General features: G+C 39.3%; 1 protein-coding gene across 1 annotated transcript in view; it reads left to right on the top strand.

The window, feature by feature from the left end:
- The window catches only part of SMIM14 (small integral membrane protein 14), an 81,592-nt gene that overhangs the window by 44,786 nt on the left and 23,200 nt on the right, over positions 1 to 13,606 (top strand). The window contains exon 3 of the mRNA XM_032400220.1: positions 12,766 to 12,814. Within this exon, the coding sequence (XP_032256111.1) occupies positions 12,766 to 12,814 (49 nt within the window). The remainder of the gene's footprint in view (positions 1 to 12,765; positions 12,815 to 13,606) is intronic.

The following is a 13,606-nucleotide window of genomic DNA, read 5'->3' as shown; positions in this document are numbered from 1 at the left end:
CACCTCTCTGACCCCATGATCGCTATTGCTTGCTTGGCTAGAGGTTGCGTTTAGCTTGTGGACTTCCAGTCACATATCTATGCATTTATATATCTTTACAGATAAATATACATATATATATCTATGTATATATATGTATATATCCTTGTATATGTATAAAATCAAAATCGCTTGTACCATAAGGGTGTAGCATATGAATTATACTGTTCTCTTATCAGTGGCCTTAAATTGTGTGTTGAGTTTTGGTTCAATAAATTAATTAAACTCAAAATCAGAAGATATTTTGTAGGATTGGAGAAAGTATATCATTTGGGCAAAGTAACCCAACCTGTTAGTGTTAGATGTTTAAAAAATATTTTCAAAATATTCAGACTTGCCTTTAACCCAGTTATTTGAAGTCTTGGAGATTAAAAGGTGCATGGATTATTGTGGTTGCTGCAAGTTATTTTTGTTAATGTTATAGGAAAATATGTAGAGATGCTACTTAGTCATTAAGAACTAATTGTGATCAGGAGCGCCTGGGTGGCTCAGTTGGTTAAGCGTCTGCCTTTGGCTCAGGTCATGGTACCAGGGTCCTGGGATCGAGCCCTGCATCGCGCTACCTGCTCAGTGGGGAGTCTGCTTCTCCCTCTGACCCTTCCCCTTCCTCTTCTTGTGCTCTCTCAAATAAATAAAATCTTAAAAAAAAAAAAAAAAGAACTAAGTGTGATCAAATACTAGGTTCTAGCTGATCTCCAATTGGAACAGTGGACTTCTGCAGTGGTGTGATTATGTAGGAATATTTGAATTAAATGTTCTTTGTTTGTATTTTGTCATTTCCTTAAAATATCCCTCCTGTAATTTGGCAATGTGTATGAAAACTTAAAATGTGTATACCTTTATTTTAACAATTCCTCTCCTTATCCTAAAGAGATTAATTAAATGGGTAAGAATGTATTTATAGGAATGTTCACCGCAGCATTGTTTTTCATGTACAAATTTGGAAATGATGTAATTAAATGGACTCCTATGCAACATTTAAAGTTATGTAGAGCTGGTTTTGGGCATTAAAAGATTTGTGACTAGGGGCGCCTTGGTGGCTCAGTTGGTTAAGTATCTAACTCTTGGTTTCAGCTCAGGTCATGATCTCAGGATCCTGGGATGGATCCCCACACTCAGCAGGGAGTCTGCTTCTCTCTCTTACTCTTTTTCTCTCTCTCTAGCCCTCTCTCCCACACGTGTGCTCTCTCTCTCTCAAATAAATAAATAAATAAATCTTAAAAAAAAAAAAAAGATTTGTGGGGTGCCTGGGTGGCCCAGTCGTTAAGCGTCTGCCTTCGGCTCAGGTCATGATCCCAGGGTTCTGGGATTAAGCCCTGCATTGGGCTCCCTGCTCGGCGGGAAGCCTGCTTCTCCCTCTCCCACTCCCCCTGCTGTGTTCCCTCTCTTGCTGTGTCTCCCTGTGTCAAATAAATAAATAAAATCTTTTTAAAAAAAAATTTTGTGACTAGTAGTTGAGTATGGCAAAAAGATAGCAAAATAAGATGGAGAGGGTTCTGTTTCGTAAAATTATATATATATGTATATATATATATATACACACACACACACACACACACACACATATATTCATACATCTATGTAGTTGACCCTTGAACAACACGGGTTTGTACTGTGTGGGTCCACATATACACAGGGTTTTTTTGGATAGATAACAGTACGGTACTGTATTTTCTCTTATGATTATCTTAATAACGTTTTCTTTTCTCTGGCTTGCTTTATTATAAGAATACAGTATATGATACATATAGCATACAAAATATATGTTAATCAACTGTTATCAGTAAGGCTTTCAGTCAACAGTCGTCTATTAGAAGTTAAGTTTTGGGGGAGTCAAAACTTATACACGAATTTTTGACAGGGGGTCAACATCCCTAACCACTGTGTTGTTCAAAGATCAACTGTATTACAAATATGTATGTCTGGAATATATTAACCAGAATGTTAACAAAGAGTTATTGTGTGGTGGGATTTTGTCCATTTTGGTCACTACTCTATCCCTAAGAACTACTAGAACATTACTGAATCACATTAGAATATAAGAAATGTTCTGTATTTATGTTTTGAGGAACGCCACAGGAATCTCACTGCTCAGAGATTTTCAAGCCAGCCTTACAACTGTGAGCTGTGTGAGGTCTGGCTAGAGAAGACATTGACCCAACTGTTTAGTCATTGCTTTGAAAGTACTTTTTTGTTGTTGGTTTTAGAATTTCATTTTTAAAAAAAAAGTACTGATAAATTTGATCGTGCTTATTTCACAGGCAGCCCTGTTTAATATTAAAAGGACTTTTTCTCTCTTGTCTGTATATTATTGCTATGATGCTATGATCTAAAAACATCCTGGGGCGCCTGGTTGGCTCAGTTTGTTAAGCGACTGCCTTCGGCTCAGGTCATGATCCTGGAGTCCTGGGATTGAGTCCCACATCGGGCTCCCTGCTTAGCAGGGAGTCTGCTTCTCCCTCTGACCCTCCCCCCTCTTGTGCTCTCTCTCTCTCTCTCTCATTCTCTCTCTCAAATAAATAAAATCTTAAAAAAAAAAAAGAAAATCCTGTGGGCCATGAACTGGGTTTTTAATATACATATTTAATTTTATATATGTTTAATTATATCATTTAATCCTCACAATGCCTTAAGGTTCATGATGTGAGGTAGGTAGTTAGGCATGAACAAGGAGGAATAAAGCAGATGCTGGTCACATCCTCGCAGCCATCCCTGAGGGTTAACAGCCACACCTTCAAAGCCACCTCCAAGGGCTAACAGAACAGGAAAGGCCTAGCCACAGAGCTGGCTCAGAAGCCACAAGGGGACTTCCAAGAGCTGAGCAGGCATACAAAAGGTGCAGCTTGTCCTAAGGCCCAGGCAAAAACTCATTAGAAACTCATAAATATACAATACATAAGTAAATACAGTTAGAATGCATCATGGGTATGCAGATGCGCAGAAGCCAAAATGTTATAACCACCAGCTGTCAATCAAAAATGTCAATCAAAGCCAAATTTACATATACAAAAAGCAGGCTTAGAAGGATGCAGCTAGAGCTTCTTGGGGCCATTGCCACTCTTGCTCCAGCAGTGACCTGCTTTCTCTCTTGAAAATGTATTATATATACTTGGTATCTACTCAGTAAACTCTATCTCCCCATTCTGGTCTGGGGTCTCTCATTCTTTCGTGTATCTGGGACAGGAACCAAGCAGCCCAGTGACATCAATAGGTTATATTTATGTCTTTTATAGTTTGAAACTTTATAGAAAGTAACAGACACAGAATTTGAACCCAGATACCTCTGACTTTAAAGCTTCACTTTTAACCACTGTTCTATTTACCAGTGCAGAGGCAGCTCCTGTCCATGGAAAAGGAGGGTACTTCCAATATATGTGAGGTTCTTGAGCAGACATAGAAAAATAGCAAATAAGTTCTTGTTTACGTACTGTCTTAGGTCGGGCCACTATAGCAAAATACCACAAACAGGGGACTTAAACAGCAAACATTTATTTCTCACAATTTGGGAGTCTTGAAAGTCCAAGATCAAGTGCAGGCAGATTTGGTGTCTGGTGATAACTCTCTACTTGGTTGGCAGACAGTTGCCTTCTTGCTGTATCCTCACATGGCACGGAGAGAATGAGGGCTCTGGTCTCTTCTTCTAGGGCACTAGTACCATCATGGGGGCTTCACCCTTATGACCTCCTTTAAACCTAATTACTTCCCAAAGGCCCTGTTTTGAAATACCATCACACTGGGGATTTAGGGCTTCAGCATATGAAGTTGGGGCACAAACATTCAGTCTCCATAACAGGTACATTTGTAATTCTTTTCAATAATTTTTTCCAAAGTAAGAGTCCTCATAGAAGATCCATTTATCTTCTTTTTGTCGTTAGAATCTTCTCTTTGTTGTACATTTTTCCCACAGGCCTCTGACAGCCAAGGTTTTCTCTTAGGCTTCTGGGATATCCTAACAAACTATTTTAGATTCTTCAGTGTTCCCTAACACGAAATCTCTGTGCCAGGTGATCTCTTTTATTCTTTCAGTCTCTTTTAATCGCTGTTTTCTGCCTTTTTCCCCAATGAAGAAATTATTCTACTCATACTGTGCTGTCTCTGTGATTTTGAAGCTAACTCACTTCAAGAACTTTCCATGACCGGGGCACCAGGGTGGCTCAGTCGTTAAGCGTCTGCCTTCGGCCCAGGTCATGAGCCCAGGGTCCTGGGATTGAGCCCTGTATCAGGCTCTCTGCTCGGCGGGAGGCCTGCTTCTCCCTCTCCCACTCCCCCTGCTTGTGTTCCCTCTCTTGCTGTCTCTCTCTCTGTCAAATAAATAAATAAAATCTTTAAAAAAAAAAAAAACTTCCCATGACCATTCTAGTTAGGTGGAGAGATCTAAATCTACTTTTATTTCTTTTCTGGGATCCTGGTATCAGTGTTAACATGAAAGTTTACCTGGACAGCAACTATTCGCCATAGATAGTCCCCTCCATTGTAATGCAGAAAATATTTGAAGTCTATGACCATCGTATAGATACTGACATTTCTATTTCCTTCACATATTATCCTTGGTTTTCTTTTGTTTGTTTTCACAAATAGTTTCCTGTTGGAGTAGCCAAAATTAGCATCAATAGTACCACTGTATTCCCCAAATAAGTCAAGAGAAAACTGAGATGTATTGTAAATTGGGCCTTTGTTTAAAGTGTTCCATCAAAACAGTGGAATTCTCTTGTAATAAATATGTGATTTTTGAATTTTTTAAAGATTTTTTATTTGACAGAGAGAGAGAGAGAACATGAGCAGGGGGAGCGGCAGGCAGAGGGAAAGGGAGAAGCAGGCTCCCCGCTGAGCAAGGAGCCCGACGCAGGGCTCGATCTCAGAACCCTGGGATCATGACCTGAGCCGAAGGCAGACGCTTAACGACTGAGCCACCCAGGAGCCCCTGGTTTTTTAATTTTTTAAAGACTGTAATTTATTCATCATAGTTGTTTGAATCTGAACACTGAATTCCAAAACACTGGTTTGGAAAAACACTAAGTGTTGAACTAGGAACGTGGTCATGATACTTTGGCACCTCATTCATTATTCAGAGCCTGCAGCGTTGCCTGCTTGTGAACATGAAGAGTGTCACCAGGAACTCAAAGAAGACCAGCCAGAAGAGCAGGATCCAGCCACAACTCTTGGTGGAATGTCCCAAAGATGCGCTGCAGCTTGAACTAGGGATGAAGTGCTGCACTCAGCCAGGGTCCCAATGAATAAATTCTTCTCATTCCTGGTTGTGTGTGTGTGTGTGTGTGTGTGTGCGTGCGCGCGCACTAGTGCACATGGACACGCCCGCAGGCACTCATTTTTAATTTTCCTAAAGCTGAAGGAGCTCCTGCCTGCACAGCATGAGCCAAAGGGTTTATCCTTTCCTGCTGAAAATCACTTTCCTTCCACTCTTCTGGCTGCCTTTACCTAGGAAAAATCACTTCTTATGAACCGACACGGCTTCCACATTAAACTGACATAATTTCTCTTTTTAACAATTATATGTGAATTAATTAATTTTCTAAAAACTTATATAGCAGGACAAATAGTACATTACCATTTTTAATCATAGTCCTAAAGGGAAGCCTACTCTTTCTTCCCATGGCACTTTTTTCTTTTTTTTTTTTTTTTGAGTAATTTCTATACCCAGTGTGGGACTCGAACTCACGATCCCGTGATCAAGAATCACTTGCTGTATGGACTGAGCCAGCCAGGCGCCTCAAGAGACCTCTCTTTTAGTGCAGAAGGAAAACATTGGCTATGTTGGTCTTAGAGGCTATTTAATAACTATACCTAGGGTTATTTTCACTTTAGTCTGAATTTGCTTCAGTTCAATCATACAGTACATCAGTTCATCAAGTAACCATTCAGAATTATGCTTGAGACAATGTAATGATATGTTAACTAAAGTTATGATAATAGAATTTTGTACATTGTAAAGTAGAATGAAATTGTGTTAAGAATTTAGACTTGGGGCGCCTGGGTGGCTCAGTTGTTAAGCGTCTGCCTTCAGCTCAGGTCAAGGTCCCAGAGTCCTGGGATCGAGCCCCGCATCAGGCTCCCTGCTCCGCAGGAAGCCTGCTTCTCCCTCTCCCACTCCCCCTGCTTGTGTTCCCTCTCTTGCTGTGTCTCTCTCTGTCAAATAAAATCTTAAAAAAAAAAGAATTTAGACTTTAGGTGGCATCACATTCCGGGACTTCAAGATCTATCACAAAGCTGTCATCATCAAGACAGTATGGTACTGGCACAAAAACAGACACATAGATCAATGGAACAGAATAGAGAGCCCAGAAATGGACCCTCAACTCTGTGGTCAACTAATCTTTGACAAAGCAGGAAAGAATGTCCAATGGAAAAAAGACAGTCTCTTCAACAAATAGTGTTGGGAAAATTGGACAGCCACATGCAGAAGAATGAAACTGGACCATTTCCTTATACCACACACAAAAATAGACCCAAAATGGATGAAAGACCTAAATGTGAGACAGGAATCCATCAAAATCCTAGAGGAGAACACAGGCAGCAACCTATTCGACCTCAGCCACAGCAGCTTCTTCCTAGAAACATAAAGGCAAGGGAAGCAAGGGCAAAAATGAACTGTTGGGACTTTATCGAGATAAAAAGCTTTTGCACAGCAAAGGAAACTGTCAACAAAACCAAAAGACAACTGACAGAATGGGAGAAGATATTTGTAAATGACATATCAGATAAAGGGCTAGTATCCAAAATCTATAAAGAACTTATAAAACTTAACACCCAAAGAAAACTAATCCAATCAAGAAATGGGCAGAAGACATGAACAGACATTTTTCCAAAGAAGACATCCAAACGGCCAACAGACACATGAAAAAGTGCTCAATACCACTCGGCATCAGGGAAATACAAATCAAAACCTCAGTGAGATACCACCTCACACCAGTCAGAATGGCTAAAATTAACAGGTCAGGAAATGACAATGTTGGCGAGGATGTGGAGAAAGGGGAACCCTCCTAAAGTGGTGGGAATGCAAGCTGTTGCAGCCACTCTGGAAAACGGTCTGGAGGTTCCTTAAAAAGTTGAAAATAGAGCTACTCTATGACCCAGCAATTGCACTACTGGGAATTTACCCCAAAGATACAAATGTAGTGATCCTAAGGGGCACCTGCACCCCAATGTTTATAGCAGCAATGTCCACAATAGCCAAATATGGAAAGAGCCAAGATGTCCATCGACAGATGAATGGATAAAGAAGATGTGGTATATATATATACAATGGAATATTATGTAGCCATCAAAAAAAAAAATGAAATCTTGCCATTTGCAACAACGTGGATGGAACTAGAGGGTATTATGCTAAGCAAAATAAGTCAATCAGAGGAAGATAAGTATCATATGATCTCACTGATATGAGGATTTTGAGAGACAAGACAGAGGATCATAGGGGAAAGGAGGGAAAAATGAAACAAGACGAAACCAGAGAGGGAGACAAACCATAAGAGACTCTTAATCTCAGGAAACAAACTGAGGGTTGCTGGAGTGGAGGGGTGTGGGAGGTTGCGGTGGCTGGGTGATGGACATTGGGGAGAGTATGTACTATGGTGAGCACTGTGAATTGTGTAAGACTGATGAATCACAGACCTGTACCCCTGAAACAATACATTATATGTTAATAATAAAAAAGAATTTAGACTTTAGGGTGTCTCGGTGGCTCATTCATTTAAGCGTCTGCCTTCAGCTCAGGTCATGATCCCAGGGTCCTGGAATTGAGCCCCACATCAGGCTCCTTGCTGAGCGGGGAGCCTGCTTCTCCCTCTGCCACCCACTCGTGCTTGCTCTCTCTCTCCAGTGCTCACTCGCTCTCTCAAATAGGTAGATGAAATCTTAAAAAAGAATTTAGCCTTCAGAAAAAAAATTTATAATTTGGAGTTTGTACTGGGTAGCTAGCTGACCTTCCCCAAACTCAGGTTTCATCCATTGGTAAAATAGCAGTAATAAAACCTGCCCCCGTGGGGCACCTGGGTGCCTCAGTCAGTTAAGCGTCTGCCTTTGGCTCAGGTCATGATTCCAGGGTCCTGGGATCAAGCCCCACATGGGGCTCCCAGTAGGGAGCCTGCTTCTCCCCCTGCCTCTGTCCCTTCCTCCCCCAAATTATTCTCTCTCTCTCTTTCTCTGTCTCCCCTCCCCCTGTGCACGCACACTCTCAAATAAATAAATACATAAATAAATAAAAAGAAACTGCCTCCAGCCCTTGGTTGAGGATTAAAGAACACAACAAGTTAAAGTTCTTAGTATAGTACCTACCACATACGAGTTTTCAATATTTGTTATTATCATAAGTGTAATTATGTGAAAGTGTGCATATTTTAAGACTAGAAAAGAATACTTGGGGCAGTGAGTTAATCCACATTAATTTCTAAGTATTCATAATGTTTTTATTGTAATATATATAATGTTATTTAAATTATAATAAATCACTTTAAAAGTAATTTGTAAATTTTAACATATTAAAAATATTTTTATTTAAATATATCTTAAATATTATATAATGAGAAAGTACTCCAGTTCCACACTGATGAACCATATAGGTATCTGTTGCATATTGGTATGTCTAAGAGTTGGAGGCAGTCAGATAAATGACATCAGTAGCATACTGTGATGATTTGAGCATATAGAGAGAGTGTTTGGTTCTGGGGTTCAATACAACAGCTAAGTAATGTGGCTCTTCTGCTCGAGCCGCAGTAGCGTTGTGGTTCCTCATCGCCTTTCCTAGTTGTTTACTCTGCCTGGAATGCCCGGAATGCTCATCCCCTTGAGCTGCACTATCATGTAGATAGCCCCTTAAGTGTTACTGCCTCTGTCTGCTGCCTGATTTAGATATAATGCTATCCTGTTTTTGTTCTCTACAAGGCTCTCTGACATTTTTGTGATATATTTATTTGTTAATTGTCTGACTTCCCCCATTAAGACTGTATGATCCGCAACAATAGAAACTTTGTCTTTTTCATACCATATCCTCAGTACCTAGAACTATACCTGGCACAGAGTAGGCATTCGATAAATATTTTGAATGAGTAAGTGAACAAATGATTGTTGTGGTATTATTAGTATGTAGATGTAATTCAGGAGCATCTCACATTTCTAAATGAACATTTTTATATAGCTACACAGAAATATTTGTTTTTTTCTCTTATCCCATGTGTTATTTTCTAGGTTCAGTGATTTAAGGGCAAGGTAGTAAATATCTTAGGCTTGATGTCTCTATACTCACCTCAGCTGTTGTAGTGAAAGCAGCCATAGACAATATGTAAATGAATGAGTGTGGCTACGTTTTAGTTAAACTACAGGCATACCTCATTTTATTGCACTTTATTGCACTTTGCACAAACTGCATTTTTTACAAATTGAAGGTTTGTAGCAACCCTGCATTGAGTCAGGTCTTATCAGTACCATTTTTCTATCTGCATTTGCTCACTTTGTGTCTCTATGTCACATTTGGGTAATTCTTGTAATATTTCAAGATATTTCATTATTGTTATGTTTATTATGATGATCTGTGATCAGTAGTCTTTGATGTTACTATTATAATTGATTTGGGGGCACCATGAACTGCACCCATATAAGATGGCAAACTTAATACATAAATGTTGTGTGTTCTGACGGCTACACCAACTAGCTATCCGCCACCCAACCCCCCCATCTCTCTCCCTCTCCTCAGTCCTCATTATTCCCTGAGACACAGCTGTATTGACATTGGGTCAGTGAATAACCCTGTGATGACCTCTAAGTGTTCAAGTGAAAGGAAGAGTCCCACATCTCACACTTTAAAAACTAAAAATGATTAAGCTTAGTGAGAAAGGCATGTCAAAAACCAAGATACACTGAAGGCTAGGCCTCTTGTGCTGGTTAGCCAAGCTGTGAATGCAAAAGAAAAGTTCTTGAAAGAAAATTTAAAAGTTCTATTCCAGTGACCACATGAATGATAAAAAAGCAGAACAGCCTTATTGCCGATAATGGGGAAAGTTTGAGTGGTCTGGATAGAAGACCGACCAGCCACGATCTTCCCTTAAGCAAAAGCCTAATCCAGAGCAAGATCCTAACTCTGTTCAATTCCACGAAGCCTGAGAGAGGTGGAGAAGCTACAGAAGAAAAGTTTGAAGCTAACAGAGGTTGGTTCATGGGTTTTAAGGAAAGAGGTCATCTCTATAACAAAAAGTGCAAGGTAAAGTAAAGCCCCTAGTGTTGACCTGGAAGCTGCAGCAAGTTACCCAGGAGATCTAGCTAAGATAGTCAATGAAGGTTAACTACACTAAACAGTAGATTGTCAATGTAGATGAAACAGCTTCTATTGGAAGAAGACACCATTTAGGGCTTTTCTTAGCCAGAGAGGAGAAGTCAGCGCCTGGCTTCAAAGGACAAGCTGACTGTCTTATTAGAGGCTAATGTAGGTGGTGACTTCAAGTTGAAGCTAGTGCTCATTTACTGTTCCCCAAATTCTAGGGTTCTTAAGAATTACTCTATTCTGCTGGTGCTCTATAAATGGAACAACAAAGCCTGCATGACAGCACATCTGTTCAAACACGGTTTACTGAATATTTTAAACCCACTGCTGAGACTTATTGCTCAGAAAAAAGAGATTCCTTTCAAAACATTACTGCTCATGGACTGTGCACCTGGTTACTCAAGAGCTGTGATGGTGATCTACAACAAGATGAATGTTGTTTTCATGCCTGCTAACACAGCATCCAATCTGCAGCCCATGGATCAAGGAATCATTTTAACATTCAAGGCTTATTACTCAAGAAATACATTTCATCAGGCTAGAGCTGTCACACATAGTGATTCCTCTGATGGATCTGGGCAAAGTAAATTGAATCTGGTCTCTTTATCCATAAGCTCTGTTTGCTTTTTGTTTTTAGATTCTACACATAAGTGAGATCATACAGTATTTATCTTTTTCTTTGTGACTTCCTTCACTTAGCCTAATGTCTTCAAGGTCCATCCATGTTGTTGCAAATGGCAAGATTTCATTTTTTTTAAATGGCTGAATAATATTCCATTGTATATATATTTGCCACATTTTCCTTATCCATTTGTACATTGATGGACATTTAGATTGCTTCCATGTCTTGACTCTGATAAATAATGCTGCAGTGATGTGGGGGGGTGCATATATTTTCAAATTAGTATTTTCCTTTTCTTCAGGTAAATACCCAGAAGTGGAATTGCTGAATCATATGGTGATTCTATTTTTAATTTTTTGAGGAACTTCCATACTGTTTTCCATAGTGGCTGCACCAATTTACACTCCCACCAGCAGTGCACAAGGGCTCCCTTTTCTCCATATCCTCGCCAACACTTGTTGTTTTTTGTCTTTTTGATAATGGCCATAGAATGTATAATTTTTAAAGAGGTTTTTGATTAATTCCTTTCATATTTAGGGCTAGGATATACAGCATATTTTTACATTAAGATCTGTTTTCCCATTTTAATTCAAGTAGGATGACTTTTAGAGGTACACACCAAAGCAAGTCCAGTCATCTTAGAGAACAATTTACAAAATGATTTGTGTAGTTGTTAATTGCAGTAATTGTTTAGATAAGGTTGTAATTGGTGTGGCAGGGTCGTAATAATAGCTAACATTCCTTGGGTTGTTATTACATTTCACATGCGTTATCTATTTTAATCCTCCCTAATACTCAAATATAGGTAACATTATCCCCATTTACCAGGTGAGGAAACTAAAGCTTAGAAGTGTTAAAGACCTTGCCCAAGGCCTTGAAACTCTAGAAAGTTGCAGATTTAGACTTGAAGTGGAGGTCGTTCTGCAGAGCTCATACTTAACCAGCTAGGCACAACGGCTCTGTTGTTGCTTTCCCAAGCAACTGCAAGTCATGAGTTATTGCTGTAATGGAGGGAGGGTGTTATTATATAGTAACAAGGCTGATTTGAAAAGTTGCATGCTCCTCATTCTCTTTACTGTATAGTCATCTCTATTTTAAGATTTATCATATTATCATTTCTAAACATCCTAAAATACCTCAGCATAGGGTGAATATAAAAGGATGATGTATGTTTACGATCGGTTTTTTCTTTTTAAATTTTCTTTTTAAAATTGATAATCACATTCCAAAATTAAATTTTGTAAAAAGATAGACATTGAAAACTTTAGCTTTCATCTCTGTCAGAGTCTACTCCTCCATTCTCTCTCAACCCCTGTGGTATCCATTTTTATTAGTTTCTTATTTATCCAGCTACTGTTTACGCAGATACAAGCAAAAAGGGGAAATAATATGTTGCTCCCTTTCAAAGATGAACTTTCTACAAGTAGAATCTGTTTTTTCTCTATCTGCTTCTAATTGTCAATGAGAAAAAAAAATCTCATTAACAAAGTTTACTCTCTTTCTAGTAGTCTTTCTCTACAGTTTAGTGCTTTTCCTTCGAGAAGTCTAAAACGTGCAACAGGACTTTCTGTCACAGGTGATTTTTTTTTTTAATTCCTTAATTTAGATGAGTGAATTACACTAGATCACAGTATATTTGAAAATTATTTTGAGTAGAAGAAAGTCCCCCAAAGCTGGACTGCTCTTCAGTGTAGTCTGTGTTTGTATTTGATTCTGAAGGTACGGTATATCTACTATGGTAGTATTCATTAAAAAATAAAACATGATTTTTTAATAAAGATTATCCATTTTTGGTTAAGTCCAATGGCTAACTTTCCTTTCTTCTTATTCATTGTAGTTGAGGCAGTCCCAGTCCTACTGCACAGACACAGAATGTCTTCAGGAATGTAAGTAATGGTGAGACAGGAGGAACCTTGGCATTGGGGGCAGAATTAGAGGACCGATGACTGTGAATATTTGTTGGAAATTTTTCTTACAGTTTGCTGTTTAAGGAAATGGTTCTCAGTAATGTATTTCCTACTTAAATATTTCATTTTTTAACTTAAAAAAATTTTTTTTTGCCTCGAAAACAAACTCTGGTCATTGAAGAAAATTTTTTTTTTTTTTTAAAGATTTTATTTATTTATTTATTGGAGAGCGAGCGAGAGAGAAACAGCGTGAGAGAGGAGAGGGTCAGAGGGAGAAGCAGGCTCCCCGCTGAGCCGGGAGCCCGATGTGGGACTCGATCCCAGGACCCTGGGATCATGACCTGAGCCGAAGGCAGTCACTTAACCAACTGAGCCACCCAGGCGCCCCTGAAGAAAATTTTAAAATCATAGATAAGAAAAAACTTCCAGAATATTAAAAGATAACCGTTACTGACAACTTGGTGCAAAACCTTTCAGACCTTTTTCTTTGCAAACATATGTGTAAAAGTGCACTTTTGGCTGGTCGAACCGGACCATCAAGGCTGCTAGCACAAACCCCTCACCCTTTCTGTAGCATCTCTTTGCATCTGTTGGCAGCTTTGGGAACTTCTGAATGAAGGAAGGAAGCCATTCTTTCCTATGGTTTGGAAGCTTTGGGCCTTTTGGCTCTGACATTGGCATTCTCTAGAGAGCATAGGCAATTGGGAGGTTTCTTAATGTGGCTTTTTGGGCAGTGTTGATGGTAAAGTGAGAATGAGAGCAGGAAGATGG

The sequence above is a fragment of the Phoca vitulina genome, unplaced genomic scaffold (genome assembly GCF_004348235.1).
Source record: "Phoca vitulina isolate PV1807 unplaced genomic scaffold, GSC_HSeal_1.0 scaffold3, whole genome shotgun sequence".
NCBI lineage: Eukaryota > Metazoa > Chordata > Mammalia > Carnivora > Phocidae > Phoca > Phoca vitulina.
The sequence above is the reverse complement of the archived record's forward strand: the minus strand, read 5'-3'. Positions and strand labels throughout refer to the sequence as shown.